The sequence below is a fragment of the Colias philodice genome, chromosome 9, assembly GCF_061535455.1.
Source record: "Colias philodice isolate Cphi_HAF_F1 chromosome 9, ilColPhil1 Martin Lab GWU primary, whole genome shotgun sequence".
Classification (NCBI taxonomy): Eukaryota; Metazoa; Arthropoda; class Insecta; order Lepidoptera; family Pieridae; genus Colias; species Colias philodice.
This window is the reverse complement of record NC_143094.1, coordinates 679179-696275: the sequence shown is the minus strand read 5'-3', so window position 1 is coordinate 696275 and position 17097 is coordinate 679179. Positions and strand designations below refer to the sequence as shown.

The 17097-nt window shown below is 35.1% G+C and overlaps 1 protein-coding gene across 2 annotated transcripts in view; it reads right to left on the bottom strand.

The window, feature by feature from the left end:
* l(3)mbt (lethal (3) malignant brain tumor) overlaps window positions 1-17097 on the bottom strand; it is a 250249-nt gene that overhangs the window by 231355 nt on the left and 1797 nt on the right. For both annotated transcript variants that reach the window (XR_016316038.1, XM_089698830.1), the window contains exons 4-11: window positions 13781-15856; window positions 13169-13394; window positions 5179-5318; window positions 3631-3802; window positions 3140-3293; window positions 934-999; window positions 793-853; window positions 1-174 (exon numbers count right to left, since the gene is read on the bottom strand). Coding sequence is in view for 1 of the 2 variants with exons in the window: in XM_089698830.1 (XP_089554956.1) it covers window positions 1-174; window positions 793-853; window positions 934-999; window positions 3140-3293; window positions 3631-3802; window positions 5179-5318; window positions 13169-13394; window positions 13781-15856 (3069 nt within the window). In the remaining variant the exon portion in view is untranslated. The remainder of the gene's footprint in view (window positions 175-792; window positions 854-933; window positions 1000-3139; window positions 3294-3630; window positions 3803-5178; window positions 5319-13168; window positions 13395-13780; window positions 15857-17097) is intronic.

Below are 17097 nucleotides of genomic sequence, written 5' to 3'. Positions count from 1 at the left end.
CTGCGTCCAGGCGGTGGGGTCGGGGCACAGCGCCAGCTCGGCCAGGTGGTGCGCGACGAGCGCGCGCGGCGGCAGCGGCTCGCGCGCCGCCCGCTCGCCGCGCACAGCCCCGCACGGCAAGGAGCCGCGCCACCGCTTGCAGCCGCTGCTCGATACCGACTCCTCGTCGGATACCTGTTGACGAAAAAAAAATATACACATCGCCGTCATCGAGTTGAATCTGCTATTTGATTGAATAACTATTTAGCTCGATGATTGAACGTCGACATTCAATTGAATCACTAGGCCGAACGTTGCTTTGATACGCGACACTCAACATCCAACTAGTTAGCAGATTGTAACATAGCCCTTTGAACAGAGCGGATATAACGCTCGGCCTGTTGTTAAATGACTAGCGCGTTAATTGAATGACGACAGAATTTACTTTTTCTAAACATCCACAAGAAGACAAATCGAGTAAGTCGAGGAAGCCCCGCTTCGCGGGGCTCCGTATGCCTGGGTAGTTAAAAAAAACACGAATCTAACCTAACCCATCCCCTTTTCCAACCAACGATATTATTATATTAAATAACGTTCGGTTGTTTTTCAAAAGATCACGCAATTATTCCCATTCATTCGGTAATTCTAGTTTCTACCATCAACGACGCACCGGATTATTAACGAATTGTCAATTAAAATTTAAAGTTCAAATTAAAACAAAACTGTATATTATGTAATCAAAATATCTTGAAGGTCGATTTTACATAATAATATGTAGTTATTTTCAGTTTCAGAATACTGTTACAAACTTACCGGCTCAGCTTTGGCAACTTCCTCCACTCTTTTGTGCTTGGGAGGACGACCTCGCGGTAACCTAGAGATAGACAAACGTAAATTAATATCATTTTTATACAAAATTATACATAAAATGCATAAAATAGAAGGCAAACTTACTTCTCTTTAGGTGTATCGCTAGTCGGGGTACATGAATTGATGGATTTAACGGATTTCCCGTGCGATCTGAAATAGGAAAAAAATTAAGCTATTATGAAATTGTTACAGATCATTAAAACACATATGTTATCTTATATATAAAATTCTCGTGTCACAATGTTAGTCTGCATACTCCTCCGAAACGGGTGGACCGATTCTCATGAAATTTTCTGTGCATATCGGGTAAGTCTGAGAATCGGCCAACATCTATTTTTCATATGTACCACGGGCGAAGCCGGGGCGGACCGCTAGTTATTATGTAAATACTTGCACGTGCTTGATTTTATGGTCTGAAACGACGTGTGGACATCGCGACGTGCCCAATCATGATAAATAAAAGAGAGATAACGCATAACGTGCACCCAGAAGTGCCTCAGGATGACCTTATAGAAGAATGGCGGTTTATACAAACCTAACCACCAGTTTCGGCGGTAGCGGGGCGAGCACTAAGATTTTTACAAGACAATCAATTCACAATAATTTAAGTTTTCAAACTACGGTCAAGTGAATGGTACATAAGGACGACAATAAATCTCATTTTGCAACCTTGTCCGCAGTCCGGAACAATGTTAAAATTGCAATTAAATTTTTTTTTTTTTTGCTGTATGATCGTGGAAAAAATTCCATATTATGTATTAAATTTGCAACCAATCTAAGTGTACGGAACTTATGGATTTTTGCTGACTTATAGAAATTTTTGCGGCAAAGAGAAATTTTCCTCACGTATAGAAATTTTCCTGGCTTATAGAATTTTTCCTGACGTAAAGAAATTTTCCTAGCTTATAGAAATTTTCCTTTCTTATAGAAATTTTCCAGCTTATAGAAAATTTCCCGACGAATGGAAATTGTTCTGACAGAAATTTTTCCTGTCTTATCGTAGTTTTCCCGACTTATGGATTTTTCCTGACGTATAGAAATTTTCCTGACTTATACAAATTTTCCTTATCTATATAATTTTGCGGCAAAGGGAAATTTTCCTCACGTATAGAAATTTTCCTTGTTTATAGAAATTTTCCTGGCTTATAGAAATTTTCCTTTCTTATAGAAATTTTCCAGCTTTTAGAAATTTTCCCAACTTATGGATTTTTCCTGGCGTATATAAATTTTCCTGACGTATAGAAATTTTCCTCTCTTATGGAAATTTTCCTGACAGAAATTTTTCCTGACTTATCGTAATTTCCCGACGGATTTTTCCTGACGTATAGAAATTTTCCTGACTTATACAAATTTTCCTTATCTATATAATTATGCGGTAAAGGGAAATTTTCCTCACGTATAGAAATTTTCCTTGTTTATAGAAATTTTCCTGCCTTATGGAAATTTTCCAGCTTATAGAAATTTTTCCGACTTATGGATTTTTCCTGGCGTATACAAATTTTCCTCACGTATAGAAATTTTCCTGTCTTATAGAAATATTCCGGACTTATGGAAATTTTCCTGGCGTATAGAAATTTTCCTGGCTTATAAACATTTTCCTGACTTATAGAAATTTTTCTTTTTTTTGAAATTTTCCCGCTTCTAGAAATCTTACCGACGTATGGAAATTTTCCTGACTTATCGAAATTTTCCGGACTTATGGCGTAAATTTTCCTGGCGTATAAACATTTTCCTGACTTCTACAAATTTTCCAGGCTTATAGAAATTTTCCTCATGTATAGAAATTTTCCTTGTTTATAAATGACGTATAGAAATTTTCCTGACAGAAATTTTTCCTGACTTATCGTAATTTTTCTGACTTATGGATTTTTCCTGGCGTATACAAATTTTCCTCACGTATAGAAATTTTTCCTGACTTATCGTAATTTTCCCGACATGTATTTTTCCTGTCGTATTTCCTAGCGTATATAAATTTTCCTTTCTTATAGAAATTTTCGTATGGAAATTTTCCTGATATAGAAATTTTTCCTGACTTATCGTAATTTTCCCGACTTATGGATTTTTCCTGTCGTATAGAAATTTTCCTGACTTATACAAATTTTCCTTATCTATATAATTATGCGGCAAAGGGAAATTTTCCTCACGTATAGAAATTTTCCTTGTTTATAGAAATTGAGTGGGGAGCGTGAGGTTTTTCGTTAATAAATTTCTGGATTCGGTCCCCGCGCTCAAGGCCCGCGATAGAAGCTATACAATAGCTTAAAAATATGAATAAATCTCGTATACACACCTGGGCACAAGTCTGGGCGGCAGCGGCACGGGCGGCGCGCGGTAGGGGCAGGCGGACGCGGCCGCGTGCTGCTTGTGCGCGCCGCCCCGCACCGAGCCCAGCCCGCGGCACCCGCCCACGCCGCACGGGCCCACCGCCGCGGCTTCCTCCGACGCTGCAACATACATACATATTATACATGTTAATAATATTAATAACTCAGGCCCCGGAACCACTGGCTGTTAGCCCCCGTCGTTCAGGGTGATAGACGGCCACCGTTGGGTTTTAGTGGGTATGGCTTCGCAGCGAGTCCCACATACCCCCTTGGACAGTAAAACTGCCGAGGGGGATGCGTAAAGACATTTCCCAACGTTAAAAAAAAATAGCCCCTTAAATTTAGTGCAATGTAAACATATCCAGTTAATTACTACTTTTAAGGAATACCAAAAAAGCATCTAGCAATTCCAGTCTAATTTATAAACTACAAATCCCTAACTATAACTGGTACTCACTCAACGGCGGCTCCAACGGATGACCAGTCTTCAGGCACCATCCCACCGGGTGTATGTCCGGCGAGTCGTCGTCCAGCCAGTGCGCCAGCTCGTCCGGCCAGCCGTCGTACGACACGCGCACCTGGTGCCCCTTCACCGCGCTGATCGTGCCCACGCGGATCAGGAACGGCACCTGCGTGTGTTGTCGATTATTGTAAATCCTTTTTCACACTAATAAATATTATAAATGGAAAGGTCAAAAGTGAAACTTCTTTGGCAAGATTCAAAGATACCAAAATCGTCACCTTACACCATAAAGTGACGGTAATGCCTTGAGATTTTACTCTCCACGCGCCTAAAACAGTTTCACTTCATAAGTTTGTTTATTTTTTACTCTTTCACGCAAAAACTGCTGAACCAATTTTCATGAAATTTGGCAGACACAGAGGGTAGCTTGGATTAACACATAGGTTTTATCCCACAGGAACTATGCGGGATTTTCTTTGATAAAGTGGGTGGAAAGCTAGTAAATATATAAAATTAAATTATCTTTTATGTGTAAAATGTACTCATAGTAAAGATTTTCTTAGCAACAAAGTTGAAGGAACAGCACTGCGTACTGCAGAACTGATAAATTGATAATGCATGTTGTTATGATTACATGTTGAAAGTTTTCAACAACATTGTAGATCAACTGCTCGTCAAATGTTTACTATGAACACGAGCTTTGGAAATTGAAAGTTCGTAACAATAAACAGAGTAGTAAGAGTATCAATAGAAATTTTAAGTCTTATGCGCGTAGAGAATCAAAAATTTGAAATCATAATGCTCTTATTATCTTTCGTGTGTACGAATAAAAATAGAAGCTGTATGTCTTATAAGTGTTGCTTTTAATATGTGTTAAAATGTTTTATCTACATATCATTTAACGCTTGTTATACATATTTTAAAAAACAAATCGACCACAAGCTTCGCTTATAGCATTGTAGTGATTTCTTCAAGTAAATACAAATTACTAAGTTTAACAAGGTCATATTATAGTAACCGACCAACATATTAACTCTTCACAAACGATTTCGAAACTCAAGGAAAAAAATACGTTTCTATTTATGACTGAAAATATTTTATACAAAATATAACCAACAACATAATATCATGCAAATAAATCGTAAAACGGAATGATAAATTAAGCGATTGCGTTCGTATACTTTCAATCCGGCGTTATTACAATTTTAATTTTTCCTTTGCTGCAACTGTGCATTCTATTTTAATTAATTAACGAGTATTGCGAAAAAAAAATATATCTCGAAAAAGTGTCTATTCAACAAACTTTTATATTTGAAAATTAAGTAACTAGTATGTCTTCAATTATTTTTTTGTATATTTTTTTATGCCGATAAGGTACTGCCCGACCAAGATCTGGCCTGATTTTATGCTAAGATGTGAACTCAAGTCGCTCTAGAAGATTCACTCTTATTGAAGAGAGGCGTCTATTATATAGCCTGATAAATAATTATTTATACAAAACACCACTTTATTTCATTTATAAGCAATATTATACCAACTCACCCTCTTGTCCACGACCTCCAGCTTCATGCCGGGCTTGAAGCCGACGGGCGGGCGCGGCTTGAACGCGCGCGGCGGCGCCGCCGTCGACATCGTCTCCGATAAGTATGCGTCCCATGTGAACGACTCGGGGTCTTTGTAGACTGGAACAATTCGTAAACTCAAACTCAAACATTTTTTTATACAATTAGAATTATTCTAGAAGAACTTTTGAATAGTCAGGACATAATTTAGTATTTACCATTTACCATCGATTCGAAAAGCTGCGGAGAAGAACCGGCGAGAAACTCCGTAGTTGCTCTATCAAAATCATGTCAATTTTACATGCATGTTGAAATACATCTAGTTACGTATGTCTTGAAATTTGTTTAGGGCAATATTACTTTCTTTAGAGCAATTTTTTACAATTATTTTGTTTTTAAATGTGTCAGTCCTAGGGCATTAGGTTCAATGAAGGTATCGCTATCGTCTCCGATAAAAACGCGTCCCACGTGAACGTCTTTGTAAATTGGAAGAATGGATACATCTTTGCGTTTTACTTCTTTTTAAAACATTGCGTTAATCAAAGATATTGATATCGTCTTTGACGGGTACACGTCCCATGAGAACGTTCGAGGTCTTTGTAGACTGGAAATAATAACCCATTTTTAAAGTTCTTGGAGCAAATTTTATTTAAAATTATTCCATTTAAAAATAACCATAATAAAAGCTGATAACTTCCACCTTTACTTTTAGTTCAGCTAAATCATATTACAATACCGGAAATCTAATGAGAAGCAATGCGGTTATAGAGAAACGGGGTTAATAAGGACGTTCCCGCCTCGGATTTATTCCGCGGCTTCAGTCCACTTAATTATAAAATATCAATAAAGAGCAGACAGGTAGAGGCTAGAAAAATACACGTGGCGTAAGTAGTAAAGGTTTAAGTATCTCATAGAGTTGTCAGGTTTGAGATAAGGTATATTTAACCTTGAATTATATATTTTCTTCAAGGTGCAAGTAATTTGATCAACCCCAAATATTTACTAGGCTTAGCCAGTGTGATTATTATGTTCGCGCGGCTATAGAACATAAGATAATTTTTCAAAGATATGCAATATTCAATTATAAAGAGAATCTTTCGACGAAAATGAAGACAGGAAAACAGACTTCAAACTAAACGAAATGTTATGTATTGCATAATGCTTTGAAAGGGAGGGTGTTTAAATCGTCCCGCTTCCGACTTCTTTTTTTGCATTTAATTTTGGAACTTTCGACTGGGTGCGCCGATTTTGATGATTCTTTTTTTTAATTTAATAATACCACCTGACTTGTCCCGTTTAAATTTGTTCTGGCTACAACAAATTAAAAAAAATAATAATACTGCGTAATTTCACAGACTGCCAGACTACTTTTTCGCGTTATATTGACCCGTACAAAACCACGGTGATCTGCTAGTATTAAATAAATAATTAATTACGAGTGGCAAGGTGATACGTTTCCACAAACACGATTGTAGTGAATTTCAATAAGCGACGTTATATAAGGCGAGCGTCGAGGACGCCACGCTAGCGGGCTTCTATAATGGGACCAACGGATATCTTGGCTTTTTTATGTATAAGTAGATATTATATTTAGCTAATACTACGGGTGTATGGGTTATATAGTTGAGATATAAGGGATTTTTATGTTTATTATAAATATAGGTAATGTAATTCGGGTGAATGGGATGAAAAGTACCTAAGTAAGTACGAAGAAAGACTACTTTTTTTCTTTACATTATTATATTATTTTGATTTATGATATAATAAGATAGATCAATCACAACCACAGACACATACAAATACAAATCAATACATACAAATATTAGAAATAAGGCATTTTTATCATAATAGAATCCATAAACAACAGTTTTAGTCCCGTATAATTGAATTGTAATGTTGATAAATCATACCCTATCATACCATACTTTATCGATCTTAACTCGGTACATCGTTCATCCTTATTAATGTTTCGTAACGAAAATATTAACAACATTTATTCTCCTTAGATTAATCTTTGAATATGTAGATACTTTTTAAACAATGTAGAGTCAGCCAAAGAGACAATATATGACTTGAAATATCATATTAATATCAGTACAATGCACACATAAACACGGTTGTAATTTAAATATAATATATGTTTAACATTCCTTCATCTTTGTCTCGAAGGACAAACATGGACATGCGTGAATAATTTTAAGGCTCTTTTTATTCATTATTTAATTGAAAACATACGCAAATGTTACGTATATGATTCATTTTATTACATGAGAAATTATTTGTTTGTGTACAAATACATTAAAAAGTATAAAAAAGACGGTACGAATTGAGAACTCCGTATTTTGAAACGTCGGTTAAAAAATATAGAAAAAAATATATTCTTCTCATAAAGATAAGATATAAACTTTACTTCTCTAGAGAATTCAATTTGTTAGAGTTGCTCTACTAACTAATTGAATCTTAGAAAAATCTATTCAATACGGTTTCTTTAACATTCTATGTAGAATCCTTTAGATAATTTAAAACGACTGATAACTAATTTGCTTTTCTATTTATAAAACAAACTAGGTCATCAATATAATACCTACATAATAATTTATAAGTTTTCAAATTCAGGCTCTACAAAACTCTATCAAAATCTCTTCAGTGTTTTAAGCGAACTAACTTGTGGAAGAACGTCAAAAATAAAGTAACTCTGTCTGTCTCCTGTTTATTCCTAAACCACTGAACCGATTCGGATGGAATTTGGTAAAGAGATAGTTTGAGACCCGAAAAAGAACACAGGAAATCCCACGGAAATGGGAACCACGCGGGGATAACCCCGAGGCTCTATGTTTTCTTTGACAACGCGAGAAAAGCTGTGTGCGGAAAGCTAGTAAGAAATATAACTCGTTTATTTACCAATGATAATATAAGGACCAACAATGCCACAGATAATTATGCTAAACAGCAATTTATGTCGCCGATATCATAAAGTTTTTACCATTCAATTTTAATTACTATATTATACACAATCAAAATAATCGTAAACATTACCTAGCTGTTTCCCCTGTCTTGTATTCCTACAAGAATATCCCACTTTACCTCCATCAGGATAGAAAATTAACCAATTATAACTTTTACGTCTCTATTAAAGAAATTAAAATATTTAACTCCACTGTTTCACAATAAACAACACAAATATTACATGCACTGCTTCAAATTCACGTCTTACACCAGCAACAGTGTTTATCTTATCGAATAGCTATGTAAATATCACCAGTCTATCCCGATTCAACTTTACTGAGTTATGAAATAAAAGCCCGCGAGACGACACGCGTGCACTCCGCCCCGACGTCCGTGAGCTACTGACGTGTTTACTATTAAGTATTAACAACACTGGTAATTAACAAATATATTATCCACCATTTTGTTAAAAACCTCGCATTATTTAAATGCGATAATTACTTCGTTCAGGAAATTTTGTAGTCAATTTGTAAATATAGGACAATCATAACTATTTGATATGACGTAAAGAGGGATGCGTTTTTGAACGAAGGCTTTCGTTCGGTAGAGTTTACGAGCGTATTTTAAATTTGCAACTTAATCGATACATCTCAATTAAAATATCTTGTTACAGTATCTCTCGACTGTAAACACTTGCAATTTAACTTGTTTTATTGAATATGACTTGAAAATGAAATTAAGTATTATTTTAGTAATTAAATTACATATTTCTCTATCTTATTTCTCTATCTTAGTTAGATCCTACAAAACTCATTTATAAACTACAAATATAGAATCTATTTTTATTTTCAACATTGTCAACACGAACACATATATGTAATTCATTATTTTAAGTAAAACTTGGTGTTTTAAGTTAAACAAGGTCATCCACTCTACGTAAGAGAACTGGTCTAGTTTTACAGATTTTTAATTATAATTTGTCATTTGAAGTTATGTTAAAGTTTATATAATTAATGAAATTAATATAATTTATACTTTGTATTGTTACCTTTTAATGGGATTGCATTGGGAATGCACTAATTGCATAGGAACTAATGAATTCTTAAAAAAATGTAAATTATAAAGAAATTAAGGTCTGTCTATACTATTTCAAGTACATATTAACTACAGAAACTGTGTAGAATGTAGTTGACTATTATATAATCTGTGGTAGGTGCAAAAACAGTTTTAAAAAAATCTGCTTAAATTTTATTTAACCAAATCCATAATATTTCCCTATAGATAAGAAATCGCTTAATACTACTAAATATTTATTGAAAGTGTTTCTTCTATTTATATTATTATAACTACTAATTACTTTATAATTTTAAGATTTATAGCATAAAAAATTACAATGCTTATGAATATTGGAATAAAAAATTTCGGAATAGAATAAGTTTGACCATGGCTGCAATCAATTCTGCGAACATTTGACCACCCACAAAACAGTATCATCCTCTTACCTCATGTTAAAAAATGGTCCTCAATTTTAACATAAAAATATATTTATAAGTACTGATTACATTCCCACCCTTATCGAAAATTCTAAATAATATAAGCTAATTTATTACCACACAAACAAACAAAGTGCAAAATAATAAATATATTATGTTATTTATCGAATTTGTCTCGACTCACGTAGCTATAACCAGAGCGACATTGATAACAGTGTTTGCGTACAAAAATACTTCGTGTGCGGAACCCGCGCGACAAGGTTGATTCTCATTTGTCAGTTTATTATTTATTGACATAATATTATGTAGTTTAAAAATATATTTTTTTATACATAGTGGTGATGTTGTAAATTATCATCGTAAGGTATGCATAATGTTTGGCACAATTTTTGTAATACATACATATCTATCGAAAAACATACCTACAACAATACTTCTTATGTGAAATAGTAAATTATTTTAATTAACATTTTAATTGTTTATGTATCACCTTTTTTATCATATAATCAAATATATAGAAGTTGTTTGGGTGTTATGAATAAAAAATATTTAAAAACTTTTCTTATTACAAAAATCAAATCAAAATAGAATAACAAACAAGAAAATTCTCTACATTTCAAATAAATCAACAGGAAATTTCATAGCGATTGTCTGAGTGGCGAATTACAACACGTATAACCCGACTTTTTTATTACGTAAAGAACTTCAGACATATTGTGAAATTTAGAAATTAAAGACTTTTTAACGGATTTTAAACGCGATTTATTCATTCTATTATTTTCCCGACGTTTCGAACACTTTACAGCGAGCGTGGTCACGGGGAGCGGGGTCAGTCTCCCCGTGACCACGCTCGCTGTAAAGTGTTCGAAACGTCGGGAAAATAATAGAATGAATAAATCGCGTTTAAAATCCGTTAAAAAGTCTTTAATTTCTAAATGTATATTACTCGCGTAAAATCAAACATCAGAAAATATTGTGAAATTTTTGAAAAATTAACATATCGGCAAATTGATTACCGAAATTATTTCTACCAATTTAGTTAAGTATTTATGATTTCTCTAGATTAAATACCTATTCAATACCTATAGATTGTGGTAACGTTTTTTGGTTTTTTTATATAAGATAGATCCAGTATTGTCATATAAATTTATAGTAGAGCCATTTTAATAGGCAACATTTGACAGTTCAGCAAAATTTAACAACGTAACCTAGTAACGACGACATAGAATAACATGATATTTCGTTTTGTTAGAACTGCACATTTGCTTAACTTTTTTCAATTACGATTACATATTTATAATAATAATGACCGATGCAACTAATTTTAGGATTTGATTTTACTGATAAACCATTCTAAACATAATAAACATTTTCTTATTTAAAGAACTGACGTCGGTACAATTTTGTGTCAATAAACCTTTTTTAGGGTTCCGTAGCCAAAATGGCAAAAACGGAACCCTTATAGTTTCGTCATGTCCGTCTGTCCGTCTGTCCGTCTGTCCGTCTGTCACAGCCGATTTACTCGGAAACTATAAGTACTACAGTGATGAAATTTGATGGGAATATGTGTTGTATGAACCGCTACAAAAATATGACACTAAATAGTAAAAAAAAGAATTGGGGGTGGGGCCCCCCATACATGTAACTGAGGGATGAAATTTTTTTTTTCGATGTACATACCCGTGTGGGGTATCAATGGAAAGGTCTTTTAAAATGATATAAAGTTTTCTAAAAAACATTTTTCTTAAAGTGAACGGTTTTTGAGATATCAGCTCTCAAAGTCGTAAAAAGTATGTCCCCCCCCCTCTATTTTTATAACTACGGGGTATAAAATTCTAAAAAAAATAGAGGTGATGCATGCTAATTAACTCTTTCAACGATTTTTGGTTTGATCAAAGTATCTCTTATAGTTTTTGAGATAGGTTGATTTAACTGTAATTTATTATATTTGCTGCTACGGAACCCTTTGTGCGCGAGCCCGACTCGCACTTGGCCGGTTTTGTTTTTCTTTTTAAATACCAGAGACGTTACTCTAAAAATCGAAATCTGACATCTAGAATCGAATGCATTGATTACTTGGGAATAAAAATCATCATAAATTATTGACATGTGTTTCAAGTTCGATTGACAAATGTTTAAAGTCCGTATCGATTAATTCGCTTTTATCGATGTTTTTAAGCAGGTTACCACCCTATGAAGATAAAATTGATAGACGTCAAATGTTGCCTATTAAATTGGCTCAACTATAGTATATTATTTTTTCTTAAATCGATGTATGATCTTCTGCCTTATAGGCCATAGAGAAACTACTTCTTCCTTTTATGAGAACAATAATAGAACCAAAAGAGTTCCTCCTTCACTAGGTTTGATTCATTTTGGATACATATCGAAGAAACAATCAATAAAATAAAGAGAACGATCGTTCGAGCGCTGACATCACCCAATCTATACTAATAAGTATTATAAAGTTGAAGAGTTTGTTTGTTTGAAGGCGCTAATCTCGGGAACTACTGATCCGATTTGAACAATTCTTTCGGTGTTAGATAGCTCATTTATCAAGGAAGGCTATAGGCTATATATCATCACGCTAATACCAACAGGAGCGGAACCACGCGGGTGATACCGCGCGGAGCAGATAGTTTATAATAAGTAAGTTAGGTAACTTAAGAGAATCAGCCCGTTCAAATTTTGGATAGCAGTAAAGCGCAGCTTACAACTTGACGTGACGTGCGTAAACGCGTGCAAGCCTAGTCACGTGCAACATCGTGCGCTTACGCATAACGTAACTGCAGCGTGCGAGCCATATTATAGCACCGCGGACTTCGGCAGAGTACTTCGCCGAGGAACTTCGCGAGTAGTGTAGAGGAGGCATAATATTTGCTACTATCTTCTGTTATTACAAAGATACTTTGGATTCATGTTATTGAGAGGAAAGCAGCATTGTTTTTATTTCTGACTTTTAAATTGCCCATAGAGAAAAAATCTCTCTATAATAATAAATAGAATCTCTTCTCTCTCTCTATCTCGAAATATATTATATTTCTATATAAAATATATTTCTAAATATGTATAATATAAGCTCCCTGCGTGCACGTCATTACTGCAAGCGCGTATGCGACGTTGCCGCACCGCTACAGACATACTGAGTACTGACTGAGAGTCAACAGTCAACACGGCAATGCGTGCGTGAACTACGCACGAGCACACGCACACGCCCCGTATTTTTCTTAGTTTCTGACCCGACCGCACGTTTTAACGTGCATTGTTAATATTGCTCACTATTTCACGTTACAGATCAAAAGAAAAGCGTGCTGACTATCGACACAAAATTTATGTTTCTACGATTATTTTTTTAGATATTAAAATCACCTAGATATTAACTACCAAGATATTAAAATCAACATGTGCCTAATTCACATTTGCTTTAAATTTGGATAGATTATAAGAAGCTGGGAAAACTGTATTCGGTAGAGTTCCAATCCTTAGATACATACTTAGTTCATAAAAGTTTAATATAAAAAAACAACTCACAATTAGGCGGAGTCAACACCAGCCCGTTCTGCTGCGCCCATCCCACCGGGTGTATGTACGGTGAAGTCGGATCCACCCACGTGTCGTACATGTCGTCCCAGCTGTCGAAGTTGATCAGCAGCCGCTGGTCCAGCGAATCCGTCACTGTGGCCGCGCACACCATGTCGTTGTGCCGGTCTTCCGCTTCGAGCTTCATGCCGATGCGGAAACCGGTGGGTTTCACCATCTGTGAGAGCGGTGTTATAATTAGCAAGTCACAACATATGTACACTATTTTATATTTTATAAAATTTTATAAAATGGAAATGTACTAATGTAAAAAAGAAAGATTTGAAAAGATGAAAGATTTAATTTGTGTTTGATAGAAATGTATACCTATATGAACTTCGAAACTAATTTTTGCTAAATAACTAGGAATACGAAATTACTAATACGAAAAATTATTTCACCAGAAGAAAGCATTATTAATCCTAACTGGCATTGGCTATATTTTGAATGACATGTTTATGACATTGAGGGTTTAAAAGCACAGTAAAAAGTGTTATAAAATTAATAAACAATCCTTAGAGTGAAAGGCATAAAAAAAAATATTATAAAAACAAAATGATTTACCGTAGACGTAGTGACGTGCGGGAACAGCTGCCTCGGCGCCGCAATAGCGCGCATCTGCTTCAAGTACATCGGCCACGAGAACGTCGCCGGCGTGTAGCTGGCCGGCGGCTTCAGCGAGCGCCCGTTCTTCTCGCACCAGCCCGGCGGGAATATGTCTATCGAGTCCGCATTCACCCAGAAATCGTACACGTCCGGGTATTCGTCGAAGTGCAGGCGCATCCTGTAGCCCTGCACCTCCGCCACAGTCACCACACAGAACATGGAAGGATGGTGCGGATCTATCGCCTCTAGACGCATCCCAACTCGAAACCCGTTCTTATTGTACGGGAACGGGTCCTTAAACAACTTCACGGGAGCCGCCTTCGCTTTACAGACGTCCAAGTAACGCATCCACGAGAAACCATTCTTCCCGCACATCCATGGATATTTCTCGTTCTCAACTAGTTCTTCATTCATTTTCATCAATAGCACTTCAGATATTTGTGTCTCCGGTTCCTGACTCCTAACACCGTCCTCTTTGTCTTGCAACATTTCAGAATCAGAGTTCTGTTTCCGCATCAAAAGCTTTTTCATTTTATTCCTCTTCTTCGCCAATTCAATTCTTTCTCTTTCCCGTTTCTTGTGGTTTAGCTTCTGATATTCTGTTTGGCATGTAACACTGCAGAAGTTTTGGTTGATAAACTCCGCGGCCATGCCGTGACATCCGCACCCGTCACATCTATAGAGGTCTTCAGGTGATGACGATTTCTTTTCTTTTGTCTTATCAATTCTTTGCTTCAAAGGCGTGTGATATTTCCCTACTGAATTGTCGTCTTTGTTGCCGTCGATCACATCAATGATACCAAATTCATTAGTCCTGAAGTGTATGCTGCTTCCTTGCAGCTTTGCAACTCCGTTATTCCATATCAAGCCAGGTGGATCTTCTTCCATTTCAGGATCTTCACGTTTAAAAGTGATGTACGTAATATCGTTAGCAGTGCTTTTGTCAGATTTCTCTTTATAATCTTCATTGTCTGAATCTCTATCCTTGTCTAGCTTTTCATCACAGAAGAGGGACGGGACGCGATGATCGTCGTTATTATCAGTATCTAGGTGTTCATCGGATTTATTCATTGGCTTCATGAGAGGCGGACCTAGTTTAAAGTTTTTATTGTTTAGATTCTCTACACACAGAGAAATCCGACGTTTAATATTAGCATTGTTTATTTTCCGTTCACCATTATCGGAGTTGGAACGCCGTAATATGGCAGGAGCCGCTATCGTAACCGGTGCTATGTCATTTCTATCTAAGATGTTTTTGTTTAAAAGGCTTTTGCCTTTTTCAGGAATGGCCAATGTAAACGATTGCTCCTGACTCTGTCCACCATCATCATCAGCAATGGACACAGTGTATATGTCATCATTCATTGATGCATTGGTCTCTGGTATTGATAAGGTGTACTCGCCCTGCTCACCAGTGGGCTCAGCTCTAGAACCAGGAATGGATATAGTAAATCCTTTGTCTGCCTTCGGACTTTGTGGTATAGAACCATCCTTGCCATTAATAGTAACTATCTTCCCTAGTGGTTGTAATGGAGGCACTTCAGAAGACTCCATTGGAGTATCTCGCATCACTGTTATGTTCCCTTGAGGGTCATTCTGTATTTGTCCGTTAGCTATTTGGAGGTTTATCACAGGTCCCTTAGTTGACATAGTAGCAGGGAGTGTGACGGGTAAAATGAATTTCGTGTTTTGAATCTTTGGCATATTCATGGGTGTTATAAACAGTTTTTGGTTGTTTGTATTAACAGACGTTTGATTGCTTGATATCAGTATTGATTGGTTTTCCGTTATGCTCTTTGTGCTGGGTTTTTTAACTGAGCTTAAATATGCTATGGCTTGTTTTCCTTGGGTGCCAGGAGCGATACTAACTGGAACCATCATCTTGTCATTCCCTTTCGGTTTTTGAATCACAATCGGTTGAGCTGTATTAGCTGGTGCAAGTATTGAAGCACCTTTTTGTCCCGGAAGCTTAGGAGCAATATTGGGCTTATTTCCAACATTTGATATTAAATGGATATTTGAATTGCTTGTTACCTGCAAGAAAAGATTTATCATTAATATTTCACAATATTATACATGGTATCAGTTATCTATTCTTGATATAAAATAAATGTAAGTATAATCTCTGTGATAAATTTAAATAAACAAAGAAGGGTCAAACAAAACCTTAATCAAATACTTTTTTACTTCAGATACAAATAAAACAAAGGAATTTAATTACAAAAGTTGTTATATTGAAATGAAAGCTCAAGTATTTCAAGCAAGACTAGAACACATAATATCATACCAGTCAAAATACTGAAATAATAATACATACTACCTATTATTTCAGTATTTTGAGATAGAAGCTTTTAATACCTTTTAAGCATTATATTTACATAATTTTGTTGATTACATAAATTTTAATGCTTTAATTACATTTTGTTTAATTATATTTGTTTTCATATACTCATACTACAATAACTACACAAGGTATCATTTTTTAAAGCAAGTAATTATCTACATTGAATACTCTAATTTCATTGACAAAATCCATACTAACATTATAAATGCGAAAGTAACTCTGTCTGTCTGTCTGTTACTCAATCACGCCTAAACTACTGAACCAATTTGCATGAAATTTGGTATGGAGATATTTTGATACCCGAGAAAGGACATAGGCTACCTTTTATTGCGAAATATGTACCACGGGCGAAGCCGGGGCGGATCTCTAGTTAATAATAATCCACCAATCATCCCATTTTATATGTAGGTATAACTACCTACGCATTATTTTAAGAAATTATTAAGAAATTCATTTAATTATGCAATATTTTGTGAACTTTTTATCATACTTAGCCTCTCACATACATAACAAACTAATGTAAAATTAATTTTTCCCACACAAATGGCACAAGAAAATTGTGGAAATCTCATGATAAATACAAATACTATCCAAATACATATCATATATGTTTAGAAAACAGAATTTTTAGATTATCTCTGTTGAATAAAATAATGTATCAATAAATTTTATTTTCTCTAAACATCCAACAGAGTATAATTAAGTAATTTTATATTCTATGAACTTTTGCAATCAATTTATTTTTCCATAGAAATATTACATTAATATCATCACAATTTCCCTATTGAATATTATATGTCCACACAAATGATATTTTTTATTAATTTGAAAACTGAATGTTCTGTAAAATTCCACTACAATTATTGATTTACTTAGAATGTAAACAACATCTCATGTAAGTAGCTTATTGATATGTATTATGCCTAATTGA